An 18,848-nucleotide genomic window follows, 5' to 3' on the forward strand; every position below is an offset into this window, starting at 1 on the left:
GTGGCATATAAAATTGAACGCGCCAAACATAATTAAATATGCAACCGATTACTGCTGAACTTATTAGAAATTAATATAAAAGCCAACATTTAAGAGTTTTCTATTTGGAGTTTGACTCGTTGACTTTTCAATGTTTCTCATACATGCACGTCTGAGGCAACTTGTTTGTTCCAAGTCTAATAGCTATCTTTTGTGGAAAGAAAGAAGGCTTTCCATTCCAACGACCATTTGTGATATTCTTTTTCTAGATTATAATATCCTTTTTATTGACCCTTTTACAATGATTTTCACCATGTGAAGATGCTGAAAAAGACCAAGGTTTCCGTCGACATTATTTTAAGTCTGACCGACCACTATTCCTTCCCCTGCCCTCCCTCTTAAACTAGCTAATGCCTCTGCTTTTCACAAGGTATTTTCTCTTTGTCAATATTCTTTCCCAATCAGTCGTTAATCTAATTACACAAAAGTTAATCGGTGATCACTCTTTAATAAAGCAAAAACTCTATATAAGTGTACATACATATACTCAAATGAAGTGTCATGAAGAACGATTCTTTGTAAGTTCAATTCCTGGCTCCCTAAAGGGGGACTCGATGGAAGAAAGCCGGCAACAGAACAAATTCTTTGTTTGACATCTTTTTTTTCTTTTTGAAGGATTACTTGTGAGTTTCGACAACAATATGCCATTGCCTCATATATAATCTGATGTGGGTGCTGGATTGTGATCAACTGATTAATGAGAATTTTAGACCATGAAAAGTTGCTTCTACTGAGCTTTAACCAGATAGAATATTGTTTACCCAGAAGAAATTCTTTACGATATATTATTGGATGAGTGTATGGGAATCAAGGACTGGAATAAATCCAAAGAAGACATTTACTTTGTGGTTTAGTGACTTGGTGCTCCATTAATTTGCTCATATTGAGGGCTTTAATTCTGTTTTTTATGTACTGTTTTTCTGGTTGCAATAACAGATAAGGAATCTACACTTAACCCATATATTTTCATGCTTGGATAGTTGAATTGACGGATGATCCTAGCAAAGGGCGATGTTGCGTACGATTTCTAATATATACAGTTTGTTGTTTAGCCTTTCCATTTTTTCTATATGCCATTTCTACTAGAAAAGAGCCTATATAAAAGAGATTTGCTGTAGCAAGAATTCCAGTCAAATTATGTCTTCTCTTTATTCCTTTCTCCTGACAAGCTGCAAGATTCTAGTCGGGATTAAAGAGCCCCCATACGACCTGCAAGATTCTAGTCGGGATTAAAGAGCCCCCATACGATCTGCTTTCATAATAGAACCAAATCATCAAATCTAGACGCATCACATTCTTGGACCAATCACAATCAATGACTCCATTTGCATTTCATTCCTCAGCAGCCTGTAGCCAGTTGAAGTTGCATGTTTGAGGCAAGCTGTCAGCATTTTACTTGAATATCTTCATATATTTAATCCTAAATTCAATTATCAACTCTTGGATATATACCTACGCCAACAATCACAGCCATTGAAGGGTAAAAAGTAAAAACCCCTTCATATTAATCCCCTTTTTTTTCAACTATGAGGTGGACTAAGAGATTTTTTGCAAAAAGATAGGTGAAGGGACACTGAAATCATGCACCATTGTCTTTCTACACAGTAAAAAAGAAATATGATTGAAGTGTCGTGTATGATGTAAATCGCCAATCAAACGAAGCGATGGAGCATATAATATGATAAGACAGGGGTACTTTATGATAAAATAATTGTGGCAATGGTTCCGTATTCAGTGGAGACATGAAAGCTTTTGAAAGTAAACAAAGGTGGTGTTTAATTAGTTTAGTTATTGTCAGAAGTACTGTACGTAAGTCTAGCTTGGGAGCCTCTGATGTGCCCTTCGGGATTAGAATTCGTGTACTTCCCCCATGAGAATGAAAAAAGAAAAAAAAAAATTCCTTTGTTGACTTAAATGTTATGTTACCTTCAACTGCATTATCAGATTGTGACTCTTCTTCTGGCACTAGAACCTAATCTGCGATAATGGAGTTGCCTGGTAGATTGCTTGATCTGCCACGTTAAGATAACTAATCTGTAAGCAATTGAAATAGTAGAGGCCTAATACTTACTGGGGAATATCAATTAGTCAAATGGGAAATGGGTGTAAAAGAAGATGATAAAAAGAGAAGCCATCTTATCACATGGCTTTCTTAATAGATTTTTATGTGGAATTACTTGTCTTTAAGAGACACAATCAAAGATAGAAATGTTACATGTTGTTAAATATAAATCACACAACAGAACAAAATGACTTTACTTAACCGCCCAAAATTGCTGTTTCTTGTAGCAAACATAACTTCTTTTCTAGGTGTCCAGTTGGATTTGGACGTATTAAATCACCTCCAAACAAGTCCACATCAGTCTCATCTTATCACGCCTTAATTATAATGCATTGTACCGTGTCCAGTTATACTTTGCTGCCTGCCATCAATTCTGTAAATATAATTTAGGTGAAGTGTTCTTCAATCTCTTCACTGTATGCTTTGTCAAATTCTACAATTTTATGTTATTTAAATTGTTGAAGCTTTGAGACGTGATAAACAGGAGGTTGTGTTCTTGTCAAATTCTTGTTATAGATAAACCTTAGGTTTCTCAATTAAATAATTGTGATGGATCCAGGCAAACCAACCCGGATCAGTTCATTTTGTTCTTATGACGAAACACAGATGACGATTTACATGATGATTATAGCAGTTCAAAGGAATCTGGCGACAGTGGACGTATTGATTATTAATATTAATATAATTGTAAGAATTTTTGTGAAAGCTCTAAGCTGAATGGAACAAAAGAATTTCTGTTCATTGGTCTTCTCTCACTCTGAGTGGCACATTTCTGAACAAGGCCCACGTCTTCTTTTTATCAACTATTCAACTTTACTGATCTGGGTTCATCCAGAAGCATGCCCCGATTGTTAATTATGAGAATTAATTACCAGTTTTCTTCTTATTTACAAATAAATAAAATATTGGTTGATTCTGTTGAAATATATATTAATTTCTTGACATTGACAGTAATAAATAAATTATACATGTCCAGGATGACTTTGGGGCATTGATGCGAAGGTGAACTGTCCTTCTGACTTCTACTGCATTCTTTATTTCAATTATTCCTTCAGAATTTGTATCAATTTTCATATGATTCTCTTCTGCTCAAAGCCGTCTTCAGCCCACTCCTAGCCAGTATCAAGGTCAACTACAAATTTGTAAGCTCAATTTCAAACTCCATCAATACTAAACTTAGTCAGAAAAGTTTGGTAGCTTCTTTTAAATAATATAAATTGCAATGGCAGCCATTTTCTAACTTAATATCAGGGTCAAATTAAACTGCTCAAACCAAACCTTAAAGTTCTGGAAGAGATGGGTGATTTAGGACAACTCACACAAGGAGCTGATTGTATTCTGGATTAAAAAAATAATAGAACCCATTTCGAGAGAAGCTTCAAGAGATTTAAGATGAGAGGTGTGTTCTGGTGCAAGCCAGATGCTTTGAATATGCGAAGCATAACCATTATGTCATGAGGGCATAATCTACCATACAGGATCTTCTCAAAACTTTAAAAGTCATGCTCTTGATCATAAATCGTCAAGCACTGAGGGTGGGAAAAACATGACGGACCTTATAAATATGGGCTTCATTTAGAAATTTAAGAAGCCTGTATGGTGGCCTTATATTTAAAAACCATAGCAGGCGCACCTCCATGGTTAATGGACCACCCCAAGTCCACACAACCAGACCTGGGCACCTTTCACTTTTCAATTGGTGTTTCTCATATGGTTTTTTATTTAATTATGAATAAAATCAGAATTATCATATCATTCGTTTCACAATTTTAATAGGTGGATAATTCGAATCATATATTACTAGAACTAGTTATTGTTTTAGAATTTAAAAAGATAATCAATATCAACTATGTTATAACCAGACTTGGGTGAAAAGATATTTTATATAATTTAAGTTTGAACAATTTATATACCTATTTATTTATTAAATTTTGTTATATAAATGAAGATAAATATGATTAAGACTTTTTTTTGAAAAAGGGTTTTTAGTAATTTTCTGCTAAACAAAGTGTATATAAATAATTAAACAAAATTAAAATTTTTAAGTAAATTATTTTACTAAATTCATCATAAAATCCACCTAATTTTACCAATAAGAATTAGAGGACAAATGGGAAAATATTTTTTTTTTAAATTGGGGGTACGAAATTTTCGTTTTATCAGAATTCCCAGTAGAAATAGTCATTCAGCTGTCATATCATTGAGAGTCGTCGTGAGGACAAACAACAGTGGCTGACTGCCCGCTGGCGGCATTCGTTTTTTACCACACAGTGTGTTGGGAGAGTCAGAGATGATGCAACTTGTGGACATAAATCGACAGCCAAAAAATAAATAAATAAATAAATAAAAATTAATAATATTAAGTATTGCGATGCTTGATATAAATGTTAATTTATTTTTATTTAAAATTATTCACATTATTAATTTAAATTAATGTATATTTATTAATAGTAAAAATATATGGTAAGACATAGCTTGCAGAAGGACATCTTGTCGCACACAATTATTACCCCGTGGCTTCTAGTCTCTTCCACATAGACCCACCCAGTTCGGGAACCTTCGCTGTTAAGTCATTTCCGCCGTTGGATCTTAAAAATGGACACGTGTAGGGCTATGCTCCATACCCGAGTGTAAAATAGAATATATCCATTTATTTTTATAAAATTTCGGCCTCATTTACGTTCCACTTGACGTCCATTTAAACACCCCCAAGGCTACATCAAACTATCATCGGAGAAAAAACAAGTTATTAAACCCCCAAAAAATTTGAAGCCTTTCGCATTGTCGCTGTCCCTCGCTCTCTCTAGCAACCCTCCAAATATGGCTCCTGAACTTGTTCAATCTTCCGTAAAATCAACTGGGTACGCCAACAAACCCGTTAGCTTACCTAGCAGGGCATACGTTACCTTCTTGGCTGGCAATGGAGACTATGTAAAAGGCGTTGTTGGGTTGGCCAAAGGTCTAAGAAAGGTCAAAACCGCATACCCATTGGTGGTGGCAGTTTTACCCGATGTACCAGAGGAACATCGTAAGATTTTGGAATCTCAGGGTTGTATTGTAAGGGAGATCGAACCCGTTTATCCACCTGAAAACCAGACGCAGTTTGCCATGGCCTATTACGTTATCAACTACTCAAAACTCCGTATCTGGGAGGTACTTTGCGCTTCATTTGTTTGTTCCCACATTGCCGTCATTTCACGTCTCCTTTTTCACTTTTCTCTGTTGACTTTGTCATTCCCCATGTTTTTCGGAAGGGTCTACAATATCCACTGTGTTTTTCGGAGTTGATTTTGTCTTTATTCAGGGTATTTGTCTTACATGTACTATTATTTGTCTTACATGTAACTGTTTTAAAAACTGTCTCATGTAGATAATGATTTTTAGAATTTTTTTATTATAAGACGAAAATGATTTTTTTTATTTAATTATTTTATTGAGATCATATTAATAATTATTATTTATTAAAAACAATATCTTCTCATTATTTTGATTTATTTAGTTTTTTTCAAAATTTTAAGTATTTTGTTTTGATTTTTTTATTTAAGTATAAAATTTTAATTATTTTAATATTATTTTTAAAAAAATTATAATAATTTGATAATAAATTGAGTTGGATAATTGGATAGATCAAATCATAAACTAATGAGAGACAATTAGTTAGGTCATCGGTTGGGTTTTAAAAACACAGTGGACAATTACTGATATTTGTTTTTACTTGAATCTGCGTGCAGTTTGTGGAGTATAGTAAGATGATATACTTGGACGGGGACATTCAGGTATATGACAACATTGATCACCTATTTGATTTGCCTGATGGGCATTTCTACGCAGTGATGGACTGTTTCTGTGAGAAAACTTGGAGCCATACCCCACAGTACAAGATCGGTTATTGCCAACAATGTCCTGACAAGGTCCGCTGGCCATCTGAAATGGGTGAACCCCCTGCACTCTACTTCAATGCTGGCATGTTCGTTTTTGAGCCCGGCCTCTCTACCTATTATGATCTCTTGAAAACTCTCAAAATTACTCCTCCCACCCCTTTTGCAGAGCAGGTATATCTTTCGATGGATTCCCCCAATTTTAATTTTTCAAGGTTAACTTATAGTAATTCTAAGTTGTGGGTTTTAACAATGTTTACATTCAGGACTTGTTGAACATGTTTTTCAAGAACATCTACAAGCCGATTCCTTTAGTTTACAATCTAGTTCTTGCCATGTTGTGGCGTCACCCAGAGAATGTGAATCTCGAGCAAGTGCAAGTTGTTCACTACTGTGCAGCGGTAACCATTGATTCATTTCTATCCATTGTTAATTTTTTTTAAAAGGTTTTGTTAATATTTTAGGCGCTGAAATGATGGTAACCTTACGATCTTATAAATAGGGATCAAAACCATGGAGGTACACCGGAAAGGAAGACAATATGCAAAGAGAGGATATTAAAATGCTAGTGCAGAAATGGTGGGACATTTACAATGATGAATCATTGAATTACAAGAAGCCAATTGCTGGAGTTGATGGTGAGACAGAACCTGTCAACTTGAAACCATTCATAGATGCTCTCTCAAGTGCTGGCGCAGTTGAGTTTGTGGCTGCCCCTTCAGCTGCTTAAGACTTGATGCGCTCTTCTTCTTCTTCTAAGTAGAAGACAAAGATCGCAATTAGTTTTTTTATGTAAATTAATATTATAAGTTCTAAGGGTCAAAATTCCTTTCACCTACATGTAAATTGGTAATTTGTGGGGGGAGTTTAAGCTTTGGCATTCGCTTTTGTCTTTTTATCTCTGGGCACTCTCTAAGTATATTGATGGTTAAATGTAATCTTTTATCAACGGTGAATGAATATACGTCCTTCCCAATTTCTTGCTTGTCCTCAGTAGTGTATGCATTTTGACCTGCTTTTCCGAGGGTCCTAAATTACTGTAAAGTGGGCGACATACCGATGAAAACTTAAATTATAATGTTCATTTGCGCTCAGCTTTCGCTTTTTGAATCTTCAATCAATCGCCGATCACGTCTAAGACTGATTGATTAAACAAACGTTTCCTTTGACGTGGATTTATTGATTTCTTTCTTCCCTTTATTTCAATATTCTAGTTTACTTGAAAATCAGAGGAACATTTTTCCTTTTCTAAAGCAGTCAAGCATTTATATTATATATATATTTTCACACATCGAGCATTATTAATTTGCTTTGATGTTTTTAAATCAAATAGCTGCCAGTAACGCTAACCATGTTACTTACTATATGCATTGGCTAATTGTTTGCCAGCAGTATGATTATCGCTGTGCATTGCTTCCTTGTTAATGAAAAATTAAGCTTACTGGAACTCTATGGATGCCGTAATTGGTGCTGCTGCTGCAATCTGAAAGTGGTTAGTTTGTCAGGATTCAGGACTCACTTGTAGCATTATTTCCGTTCTTCTTAAGAGACAACTTTCAATGCAAGAGTTTATGTATATGTGTATATATCTTGTAAGTGTAGAATATTTATGAAAATCTTAAGGGTTGTTTGGTTCTATAAATTTAAAAATTATCTTAATAATCTTTAGTTTGTTAGTAATAAAAATAAATTTATTTTTAATTAATATAATAAATAATATAAAAATATTTAAAAATAATTATATTTAAGGACATTTAAGTAAAATAATTTACTAGTATTCTTTTATTATTTTTAACCAAACTCGATAATTATTTATACCTACTAAATTTGATCAAATATAGTAATCATTTATACCTAGTAATCTTCTAAGTAATCTATTTTCAAAGTAATCTATCTATTTTGATAATAAAATATTATCAAAATTAAACGCCTCCTAAATACTATGATGTTAAGATTAAGTTTAAAGATAGAATATAGTAAAATTTCTTGAATAAAACTATATGTATATATATATTTTTAGTATATAAATATGTACATATATAGATGAATTATGATGTAATTGGAGATTTTGAATTAATGATAAGATAACATATAATCATATGATATCACAATCTGTATATATCTGTGGACAAAAAATATATGTACATAATATTGTTCAAATTTCTTTCTTAGGGAGGAAACAATTCAATTTGAAAGAAAAATCATATAATTAAAAATATAAAAAATATATTTATTTTTATGTAGTGGTTTCAAATACAGTCAATTCAATTTTTTTTATAACCGGGGATCTTATTTGTATTTATAAAACAAATAAATTCAGGATATAATGATTAGAGTCATAATTATTATATAAAATAAATTAAAATTTTATAAATATACCTTAAAAATTCTAACCATTAGGGGTTGAGTCGATTCGATTATATACCTAATTTTGTGAGATTTTAATTTCGCATGTCATCTTCCTCCCTCAAGCCAATTAGTGATAGTCACAATCAATTCTGCTAATGTCACGGTTTGGTTGGGGCCCATATATAATAAGATTAGAGCTTGAGAAATGGTTTCATTTTTTAACAACCAAAAAAATGAAATACTTCATTTTGAACGACGTCATTTGTAGAGAGAGCAGCCCTATATTGCAATCATCAAATTCGATTCGTTTCGTTTTGAGTTTGTGAAAAATTCAAGGAAAGATGATTGTTAAGAGCCTTACACCTTCCCTGTCACGAAGATTAAGGTACGCTCCTAAAATATTTTCTGTATCTGATAATGCGAATTCGTTAGTGTTCAGTTCATTTTTCTCTTCTGATAACTCTCCTCCCAAGGACGATGTTGAAATTATTTTTGGGATGATCACTGGCTCTTCCTCTTCTAAAAACCTCCAATTGTCGTTGAAATCAAGTGGGGTTCTTTTTTCTAATGATTTGATTGATAAAGTGTTAAAGAGAGTCAGGTTTAGCCACGGGAATCCTCTACAAGCTCTTGAATTCTATAAATATGTTTCCAATAGAAGAGGGTTTATCACACTTCATTTTCTTTAGATACAATGCTTTATATATTAGGCAGAGGCCGTAGATTTGATCTAATATGGGACCTTCTGGCTGACACCAAGAGAAAAGATCAATCTTTAGTATCTACACGAACTATGCAAGTGGTTTTAGCTAGAGTTGCTAAAGTTTGTTCAGTTAGGCAGACTGTAGAGTCTTTTAGAAAATTTAAAAAACTGGTTCTAGTATTCGATACTACTTGTTGAGGACTTTGTGTCAGGAGAAAAAGTATGACAGATGTTAGAAATGTGTATCATAGTTTAAAGCATGATTTTAGGCCTAATTTGCAGACTTTTAATATACTTTTGTCTGGGTGAAAATCGGTGGAGGAGGCCGAGGGTTTCTTTCAGTAGATAATTGAAATGGAAGTACAACTTGATATCATTTCGTATAATTGTTTGATTGATGTGTACTGTAAAGGTAGACAAGTAGAGAAGACATATAAGGTGTTTGAAAAAATGAGAGACGAGGATATATCGCCTGACGTTATCTCATATACAAGTTTGATTGGGGGTTTGGGGTTAATTGGTCAGACTGATAAAACTAAAGATGTTTTGAAAGAAATGGAGTATGGATGTTACCCGGACACTGCAGCTTACAATGCTGCCATAAGGAATTATTGTATTGCGAAGAGGCTTGGTAATGCATTTGAGTTGATGGATGAGATGGTGGGGAAGGGATTAGACCCAAATGCCACTACTTTCAATCTCTTCTTTAGGGTTTTTTACTGGTCAAATAATTTGACAAGTGCATGGAATTTATATCAGAGAATGATGGATAGTGGATGCCTCCCAAATACGCAGTCTTGTGTGTTTCTCATTCGGTTATTTAGGAGGCAGGAAAAGGTGAAGATGGCATTGCAGTTGTGGAATGACATGGTGGACAAGGGTTTTGGGTCTTATATTTTGGTATATGATGTATTGTTTGATTTGCTTTGTAATATGGGAAAGTTGGTGGAAGCAGAGAAGTGTTTCTTGGAGATGATAGAAAAAGGGCAAAAGCCAAGCAACATTTCTTTTCGGAGGCTCAAGGTTCTTATGGAATTGGCAAACAAGAAAGAAGCCCTTCAAAACTTGGAGCAGAAAATGGCCATTTTGGGCCTCATGTCCAAGTTCGCGAAAGTGAAGGGAGCCCGATAAAGATGTCAATTTAGAATCTTGGCCTAATCGCTCCGTTGGTTTCGAAAAACTGACTGATCGTACTGACACGCCAAAAGTAATCCTGGTAAAGTGATTGAAGAATCTGGCATCTGGTAATTTATTGCCTTCTGTGTAATAGGTTCAAGTTGGCCCCTCAGGGGAGGTGTTTGCTTGACTTCTCCTTCCCTATTCTTGGAAGACGAGGAAGCCATTCGCCTTTGTGAGACGAAAGAAGGGCTAATTTTATTCCAACTAGCGCCCCAATTCAGTGGAGGAATGTGGATCCAGGCCGTCCGGGGGACGACCAATTCGCCTCTCTATGTCCACCATGTCTTGGTTTGAAACATTATAGTCGGAGTCTCTCTTCCAAATTAATTTGGAAGAAATTTAAACTTCAAATTTGGAGGAATTGCTGATATCTACGGTCCATCTGACATAATTTATGATTATTAAATTATAATGTTGGATTGTGATTATACGAATAATTGATTTTATGGTAACAAATATTCTTGCACGTTTTGAAGCAATAGCCAGTCATGGAACCGGAATCCGAATGCCTTGCAATTAATTACCGTGAAGGTAGTTATTCTTGTTCGCAAAACAAGCATTTGTTTGCAACGCGCTTGATCCATGGCACACTATAAAATAACCACAAAACTATAAATCTTCGACCAGCTAGTACGAAGTTTGAAATTAAATGAACCATCCCACAAAGCCTGAGGTCCTATGGAGACTAATTTTAAATTTCACAATTATTCGGAAGCTACATGTAACAAATTACAATTTTTAAGGTTCAAACAATACGACAAAAAAAAAGATGACAACACTTTAACGAGATAAAATGCCCAAAACATCAAGGAACAATGTTAACTCTCTATTCCAACGCTTGCTGCAACCCAAACTTCAGAATTTAACCTTCTACGCCTGTAAGTGCACAGGAAAATATATCAATAAATAACTTTAAAATATCCACAGTAAAATTGTTCAAAATATATCATCCACAAAAGTATATACCTTGTTTGCAATGTTGTTAGAAAGCCAATCAAGTCCCTCGTACAACCCTTCACCGGAAGTAGCACACGTGCTCTGGATATACCTGCGACATAGAATAAATCAATATGCATACATCGAAAAGAAGAAATGGAGAAAACGAGGGGAAGGAGGGGGGAATTGTGGGAGGCGTGGGACAATATATCTTACCAGTGTCGCTGACGAAGGGAGTGAAGACCAAGCTTATCAGTTATCTCAGCAGCATTCATTGCATTAGGAAGATCTTGCTTGTTTGCAAACACTAGCAGCACAGCATCCCTCAACTCATCCTGTCAATGCAAAAACAAGTAATATTAAAAACAGAAAACAACCTAAACTACCACATCAAAATTCCCCAAAAGCAACTTCTTATGGTTCCAAGTATAGCATTCATCTGTGCTTATGGTAAGACGCTCTGAAACCTGTTACAATACCTCATTCAGCATTCTGTGCAACTCATCCCTGGCTTCAACCACACGGTCTCGGTCATTGCTATCAACCACAAATATAAGTCCTTGTGTATTTTGGAAATAATGTCTCCACAAAGGTCGGATCTGAAAAACCAAAACTCCAGGGGGTTAGCCATAAAAAAAAAAAAAAAAATGAAGATTACATCCTCCAATCCCCTTTTCACTATTAATGAAAATTAAACAAAAACACCACCCATCCAATATTAAATTCTATTGCCTCTAGGCCAAGGCATAAAGTCTCTTGATTGATCCCAGGAAAATTATGATATGATTTAAAATAATAGAAAGTGTGACAAAGAGACTTCATTTGATCTTTACAATAATATGAAGATCAGAAGAACCAAAAAACTTCGGCTGACTACCTAAATTGAAGAGTTCATTGTTCAAGAGACTGTATCTTATGCTATGAAAAAGCCATACATAAAATACTGGTGAGAAATAGATCAACATGCATTACATTTTCCAGATACAATATTCAGGGATATAAGAACACGATTCTATACATCTATCAACCAAAACTGGGCAACACCCTTCTTAGTTAAACAAAGGAAAGATTATGTGCCAAGAAAAGACCTAAGACAGCACAAAATTGTAACAGATTAAAAAAGATAACTATGAAGTATATGTATGCTTCTGTAATCTCTAATGCTTCAGTACTTATGGAGGAATATCAAACCAGCTCTTAGCCATCACAGGCACACCCCTTTTTGAATATGCAGATCCAGATATACTAAGAAGCACTATTGGATAAAGATCTCATAAGTCAGATAATACACAATTGATCAGATAAAATAACCAAAGAAAAGAGATTCCCTAAAAATAACAAGAAATAAACCAAAAGAGTACTGATAGCTAGAGAGATCAACAATATTATCTGCATAAAATAAAACCTAACATTTGCTTGCACTTTGTTTGTTAAAACTAAACCAACATACCTTGTCCTGGCCTCCGACATCCCAAACGGTAAAGCTGATATTCTTATATTCCACGGTCTCAACATTAAATCCTGATCAAATGATGCAAGCAAATTTAGTACAGAAAAGAAATCTATGAGAGGGTTAAAATGGTTTAAAAAAAAAAAAGCAGTCCACTGAATGATATACTGACATGGTGGTGAGACTAAGTTGCATGTCTTTAGTGGATATCATAATAACCCAATAATTATTTTCCAGCCCAAAATAAAAAGAAAAAGGAAGTTTCAATATTAACAACTCCAATGCAAATCCTTAAAAGTATTCAAGAGGAACGCCTGTGCAGTAATATCAAACTTACCAATGGTTGGGATAGTAGTGACAATCTCTCCTAGCTTGAGCTTGTATAGAATGGTTGTCTTACCAGCAGCGTCAAGACCTACCATGAGAATACGCATCTCTTTCTTAGCAAAGAGCCTGCTGAAAAGCTTCGTGAAAGACAACCCCATTGTTCACAAACTGTAAACAACAATGCCAGATCAAGTTAGAATAAGAAAAGAAAATCCAAGCAGCATTATTGCCGAACAGGACAAACATAAATTGAATAATTCAAGCAAAATATTGGACCATAATCAATCAAATCAAAATAGTTAACGCTGAAATCACTTAATCAAAATAACACAGCATCTACAAATTGTAATCATAGATCTAACTATGAAATAACTGATCCAAACCAAAAATAAAATAAAACAATAGCTTAGGCTTGAAATTCCGACGGATCAAACACCGCAGTTCACAAAATACATCAAAATCTAACGCATCAACACGTAATTTGATTATTAAAACATTTAAGAATGAAAGGCCATAAGAGGAGATCACAGATATCAAATTTTCAGATAAGGAGCACGATTATCAATGATCAAAGGTGGATCGAGCAATAAGAAAAGCAGATCAGAGAAATTGACGTAACAAACAATTAAAAGAATGATACAAAAAATGGAGATCTAAAAATATTTTGAAAAATAATTCGTACATTTCTCGAAATCAAAATGAGATGCGAAAGGGAGGGAGCAAAATCACTTGCCTGAGGTACGAGAGCGGTTTGTTTTGTTGAAGATCTACCTCTATCTCTCTCTCTCTATACACGAGCTGTAGTTCAGATTAACACGACTCCGAAGATCGTGCATTTATAGAACCAAACGGCCGTTCAATTGTTTTAACGTCGTCAATTTCCGTTAGTCTTTTAATTTTTCCTCGTCTTTTTAATTTTAAGTTGTTGGTATATGCTAATTATGAATCCCTGTCCCGGTCAAGCCAACTTGGACCCGTCTTGAATAAGCCCGAACCAGCTTGATTTCATTGTGTTGTCGGAAATTTGTCGATATATTAATCCTTTTTTAGGACTATTGGGTTACTGACTCAACTTGGCATCTTCAAAGTCTGATTTACGATGCATTAAAATCTTATTCATAAAAATTTACCTTTGAAAAAATTTATTACAACACTCGAAAATTACTTTCAGAGATGCTTAGAATTGATAGGGTTAAAATTCAAGGTTACTTTGATTACGAAAGGTAGGTTTTTTCCTTGGTGTTTGCAGTCAAAAAGTGGTAACAGTATCTTTTGGGCAAAAATATTTCACCATCTATGATAATCTTCTCTTAAAAAAAAAAATACCCATTATTTTTAAAAGAGTAATTTGAATGATAAAAGAGAAATTTCTATATATAAGAAATTATAGATTCAAATCTTCTCCAACATTATATATATTTAGTTGGTAAAAATTACTCCAAATTAAAAAGGCCTGGACAGGTATTCCAATGAATTTTATAATAGAATTGTCTGTTTGAACGCAAATAAATAATGTTGGTAGTGATGGACCGCCTTACAAAATATGTTCATTTTATTCCTTTTGTTCATGTTTTACCTATCAGCTAAGTAGCCAAGGTTTTCTGGTACAATATTTACAAGGTACATGCCTTACCTCACTCTATTATGATTAGCAGGGCTTTCATTGTATCAAGTGGTAAGGATCATAAGAGGGACGGTCACAACGTTAAAAAATAAAAATAAACTAGTAAAGCACGTGATCAATAAACACTGACATCTAAAGTAGGCACCAGCCTTGGTATAGAGATACAAGCTGTTGAAGTTGGCACAAAATAAGACAGGCAGGCAGGCAACCAGGGTATGTAACCAGTTCACAAACAGCAAATCAATAGAAAACTCACAATCCTACAGATGGGTCCCCGACTCCATTGGAAGAAAATTTCAAACATTTCATTAAGATTTGCCACCATTTTTTGGCTTTTTCCATATAGATTTTCTTCTTTGCCACCTCTTAGTTTTCCTTTTTTTTTTTCTCTTGCAATTGTTATCTTTGTCACTAAAAAACATCATCACAAAGTCTTTCCTCTTATTTTTATTGGGCATAAGAATAGCAAGTGCGATACAGTAATAAGGTTATATGCTAATCTTGCTATTTGTTCATATTGCAACTTGAACACGGTCATGCAGCATAACGCATTTCAGATTGTCCCCCAGTCATCTTCTCAGCCTTTTCTCCACGCTCACCTGAAAGTTTTGCTCTCATTATTTGAGCACATTTCAAGCTGCATCATTCTACTTAGGTAAAATACAGATACAAGGTTAAAAGCAACAATAAGTTACCAGTGCGAACTCTTATGACATCTGAGACGGGTATCACTGCACAAACGAGAAAACTTCATCAAAAGACATGAATATATGGCAGAAGTCTGACAGCATATCCACCAATTAGGTTTCCATGTTTCCGTTATCTTTGTTTTAATTTCTGATAAGTGTGTAGGTAGATAAGGATGCAAGGACAGAAAAGTGCATAAAACTTTATAGGTGCTAAAATGAAATTCAGTATGTGGAATTTGACTGCCACTAAAATAAAAAATATATAGAAATCATGGAGGATAAACTACCATAAGATGTTATGATCTTCATCAGCATGTTTTCTATTGGCATTACTTTTCTATTTTATACCTTGGCTTGGTAACATGTTTTGTAAAATTGCAAATGCTAGTGCTGAATTTAAAATGTCAGTATCCACACAGGAAATGTAGAAAATGCTATAAAATGCAGACTACCAAAGGTGTGGTTGAAGAATTTCAAAATAAAAAAGGTTTAAAGCCTTACAGAAAATTTTGCCATCACCAATCTCTCCAGTTCTTGCCTCCTCTAATATCTTCTCTATTACTGCTTCAACCTAAGATGGTGTTGTTGGCAGGATTCATCGATTAATCGTTTAACAAAAATATCATAAACATTTTCCCTTTGCAGCAATTTGCCAAACAAAAATCAATTTTTGATGGAGATGAATCTCAACTTTCTATTACCACACTAGTTAAGATCAATATTATCTATACCTGGTCTTTGCTCACCACAATCTCCATCTTTGTTTTAGCAACAAACTTGTCACCAGAAAATTCAGAGCCTGAACAGGAATTATTCAAAAGGAAATCACAGGGAAGACAATGTACAAACAACAAATGAGGATGATGCAGAGGAGGAGGGAGGGGGGGTTGCTGTTGTGATGTGTTAAGGAAATTATCTTATTCTACTTAGTTAAATAAAATGATTTAAAAATGAGATAACAACACTTGGAGGTATCAAATGATCATTTTTTTTCTAATGAAGGGGTTGAACTTTATTTTTTTTATTGAATGGACCAAATATTTCAGATTTTTCTATTGCAAGTATCAAAATTATATTCTATCGCAATAATAGGTCTAACCTCTTTTCAATTAATGATGTGAACTTTTTGTTTTAATTCACAAATGATAACTGAGATTCCCAACTGACATGGACAATTTTTGGCTCACTAAACTTCTTTTCAACTATTGAAAGGATTAAACTTTCAAAATTTCCTACTAAAAGAACCAAATTTCTATTCTATCACACAAAAATGAGTTTAACCTCTAGACGTGTATTATGTCATTCTTATAATTTCTCTATTATGTATCCTATCTGTTTGTAATTCTTTTAATAAGAATGATCTTTATTGATGATAAGCTTCGCTTCCATTTAATTAATTAAGTCTATCTTGTTAATTTAAATTCTTTTAATTAAAATGGTGTTTTATTGAAATCCAACTTAATCATTTTTTACCATTATCCATAAGTTCCTAGCTGAGACCAAATAATAAATAAACTTCAAACTTTCAACTTAAAAGATCTCTATTATAAAAAACAAAAAAACAAATTAAGTCTAGTTGGGTTTTACTTATTCTTGAAAGGTTTTGCTTGTTTTGAGTGTGTTTTGTGGAAATAAATTTGGGAAAGGGTATAATTTGAGGATTTTATGGGTTACAAACTGCCCACATCAACACACAAATTGTCCTTGTCAGTGTTTTTAACCCAAAAATATTGCTACATCATTTTTATTTTACCGTCGTTTCAAGTCAAATGATAGTCCGATATTTCAATAAGAAATAATGAAAGTTTGATCCCTTCAATAGGAAATAATAAAGTTTGGTCACTTCATTAGAAAAAAGATGATAGTCCGACATCTCCAAGTATTGTTATCCCAATTTAAAAAAAAAAAAAAACAGAAATTCTAACCAACATAGAAAATAAGATACTGCTTATATCCAACGGTCAAATTCAAAGAAGATGTAGCTCATGGAAATACTATAGTTGTACAATCAAATCTAACCATAATACATAAAAGGTATGACGACCAGAAATTGAAAAGGAGGAAAGGGTAAAACTGTTGCTACAAATAAGCCATAGCCAACTAATCTAACAATAATTTCAGCCTTCTAGAAAACAACTTACCACCATGTCGCTCTGTTGATCCCCCTTGAGCACCAAAGCCTCGAACATCAGAAACCGTGACACCACGGATACCCATTTTCAGCAAAGCCTTCAAGTTTAAAGAGACGAACCATAAAATTTGAACAACACATGAGATAGGAGTTAAAGAAGATATGACACTGAAGAAGTTCAATGATTAATTTGAAAAAAATATTTAGCTAAGTAATGTGACTAAAACAGTTATATCTTCAGGTGAGGCATCGGTTTGTGCTTGTTTAACTCAGATCTTAATAAGAACACTAGTATGAAGTTCATCTACCAAGAGAAAGACATTAACTCAGATGCTAAACAGCAGTACAAGACAACTCTTGTTGAAGCTGATATACACTTCTAATCTAAGCATGAAGAAGTCCATTAGCTTATGTAAATGGGATTCACATTGTGATATGAAACATCTGTCTTCTTGCTGTTTTTGTGACAGGTGTGAAAGGAAACCAATGGTTGCTTTGTCCTAGATAAGAATCCATGGACTGTTAACTCATAATTGGAACATAATTGCTGTAGAACTCGAACTGATATAAAGAAAACTTCACAAAACAAACCATCGATGACCCTAACCAATAACGAAGTTAGAGCTTTAAAAGTCATAGTGTATCTAAAAGTCTGGTCCAAAATTTTATTCCGACTTTGATTATGGGTGCAAAATGTAAACAGAAACAAATGAAGATGAGAATATGAGTTATAGGGCCATAGATTAAAGGAAGATAAACAGAAGAGGAAGTGGTACTAAGCAAATTAGAAGCATAAATCATAGTATTATAGTAATAATTTCAGCACAAAGAAAAGGTGAGGGTTTATTAGCTCTTACAGAAGAAACCTTTTGGACTCGCCAGGGCCTATATCATACCAATTTCAGCAGCACGAAAAACATAAATTAGATATATTAAACTACTCTTAACTAAAGGAATATTAACAGATTATATGGAAATAGTGTAAGGAAACTTTATAAATACCTGAGCACCGCTTCCACTTTGTAGAATTTGGATTCCGGGGTATAATCTACTAGAAAGACAACATGGGATCAGCAACCATTTCAATCTCAGAGACGCCAAAAACTAAAATACAACTTATAAATTTCGTACCAGGGACACGGGAGTTCTGGGCTCTAATAACAGGAAGATTTGACGCATTTCTTGTGAGCTTTAGCTGGGAAAATCGAGGATCCCTGATCCGTGGTCGGATGGAAGTGCAATCTAAGAGAGGAAATTCTTTGAGATGAGACTGTAAATACAGACAAGTAAGTGTGCCTGGTTTTGCAAATGCAGCCATAATTTTTCACTTTTGAAAATGAAGATGTTGGCTGCCGTTGATAATAAAGTAACTCCGCTCGACCTCGCACGTAACGATTCGCTAGCTTAGTTGAAATGTTAAATTGACACGTGGGAATTCGTGGTATTTGTTTTCAGCGGTTGGGCTCAATTGAAGTTAGATC

At 34.2% G+C, this 18,848-nt stretch overlaps 4 protein-coding genes across 5 annotated transcripts; 2 read left to right on the forward strand and 2 right to left on the reverse strand.

Moving 5' to 3' along the window:
* Positions 1–4,804: 4,804 nt before the first annotated feature.
* On the forward strand, positions 4,805–6,955 carry LOC123216130 (galactinol synthase 1-like). Its single transcript, XM_044636498.1, has 4 exons — positions 4,805–5,254; positions 5,833–6,153; positions 6,246–6,380; positions 6,482–6,955. Exons 1-4 carry the CDS (start codon positions 4,922–4,924, stop codon positions 6,707–6,709), a joined length of 1,017 nt encoding a protein of 338 aa, XP_044492433.1. The 5' UTR covers positions 4,805–4,921; the 3' UTR covers positions 6,710–6,955.
* A 2,430-nt stretch (positions 6,956–9,385) lies between these two features.
* Positions 9,386–10,162, forward strand: LOC123216418 (putative pentatricopeptide repeat-containing protein At1g02420). Its single transcript, XM_044636829.1, has one exon. It carries the CDS (start codon positions 9,386–9,388, stop codon positions 10,160–10,162), a length of 777 nt encoding a protein of 258 aa, XP_044492764.1.
* Positions 10,163–10,808: 646 nt separating this feature from the next.
* On the reverse strand, positions 10,809–13,807 carry LOC123217049 (ADP-ribosylation factor). The gene is made up of 7 exons (XM_044637793.1): positions 13,657–13,807; positions 12,934–13,091; positions 12,597–12,667; positions 11,626–11,745; positions 11,363–11,481; positions 11,177–11,258; positions 10,809–11,086 (listed from the first exon to the last, which is right to left on the reverse strand). Exons 2-7 carry the CDS (start codon positions 13,079–13,081, stop codon positions 11,081–11,083), a joined length of 546 nt encoding a protein of 181 aa, XP_044493728.1. The 5' UTR covers positions 13,082–13,091; positions 13,657–13,807; the 3' UTR covers positions 10,809–11,080.
* A 1,161-nt stretch (positions 13,808–14,968) lies between these two features.
* On the reverse strand, positions 14,969–18,748 carry LOC123217048 (nitrogen regulatory protein P-II homolog). 2 transcript variants are annotated; one of them, XM_044637791.1, is made up of 8 exons: positions 18,499–18,748; positions 18,370–18,418; positions 18,225–18,252; positions 17,378–17,465; positions 15,968–16,035; positions 15,738–15,807; positions 15,243–15,278; positions 14,969–15,146 (listed from the first exon to the last, which is right to left on the reverse strand). In XM_044637791.1, exons 1-8 carry the CDS (start codon positions 18,683–18,685, stop codon positions 15,082–15,084), a joined length of 591 nt encoding a protein of 196 aa, XP_044493726.1. In that variant the 5' UTR covers positions 18,686–18,748; the 3' UTR covers positions 14,969–15,081. The 2 variants fall into 2 exon arrangements, with proteins under 2 accessions (XP_044493726.1, XP_044493727.1); XM_044637792.1 differs by having other exon boundaries at positions 18,370–18,415; positions 18,499–18,740.
* Between the last annotated feature and the right edge of the window lie 100 nt (positions 18,749–18,848).

The sequence above is a fragment of the Mangifera indica genome, chromosome 5 (genome assembly GCF_011075055.1).
Source record: "Mangifera indica cultivar Alphonso chromosome 5, CATAS_Mindica_2.1, whole genome shotgun sequence".
NCBI classification, from domain to species: domain Eukaryota; kingdom Viridiplantae; phylum Streptophyta; class Magnoliopsida; order Sapindales; family Anacardiaceae; genus Mangifera; species Mangifera indica.

What these genes read in the sequence shown, in the direction of transcription:
- LOC123216130 (XM_044636498.1), top strand. Translation starts at nt 4,922, where the DNA reads ATGGCTCCTGAACTTGTTCAATCTTCCGTAAAATCAACTGGGTACGCC. An exon ending in CAAAACTCCGTATCTGGGAG is followed by an intron (nt 5,255 to 5,832) that starts GTACTTTGCGCT and finishes ATCTGCGTGCAG; the next exon opens with TTTGTGGAGTATAGTAAGAT. An exon ending in CCACCCCTTTTGCAGAGCAG is followed by an intron (nt 6,154 to 6,245) that starts GTATATCTTTCG and finishes GTTTACATTCAG; the next exon opens with GACTTGTTGAACATGTTTTT.
- LOC123216418 (XM_044636829.1), top strand. Translation starts at nt 9,386, where the DNA reads ATGGAAGTACAACTTGATATCATTTCGTATAATTGTTTGATTGATGTG.
- LOC123217049 (XM_044637793.1), bottom strand. Translation starts at nt 13,081, where the DNA reads ATGGGGTTGTCTTTCACGAAGCTTTTCAGCAGGCTCTTTGCTAAGAAA. An exon ending in ATGTCGGAGGCCAGGACAAG is followed by an intron (nt 11,746 to 12,596) that starts GTATGTTGGTTT and finishes TTGGTTTTTCAG; the next exon opens with ATCCGACCTTTGTGGAGACA. An exon ending in TGCACAGAATGCTGAATGAG is followed by an intron (nt 11,482 to 11,625) that starts GTATTGTAACAG and finishes TTGCATTGACAG; the next exon opens with GATGAGTTGAGGGATGCTGT.
- LOC123217048 (XM_044637791.1), bottom strand. Translation starts at nt 18,685, where the DNA reads ATGGCTGCATTTGCAAAACCAGGCACACTTACTTGTCTGTATTTACAG. An exon ending in CCAGAACTCCCGTGTCCCTG is followed by an intron (nt 18,419 to 18,498) that starts GTACGAAATTTA and finishes TTGTCTTTCTAG; the next exon opens with TAGATTATACCCCGGAATCC. An exon ending in GAGTCCAAAAGGTTTCTTCT is followed by an intron (nt 17,466 to 18,224) that starts GTAAGAGCTAAT and finishes TTAAACTTGAAG; the next exon opens with GCTTTGCTGAAAATGGGTAT.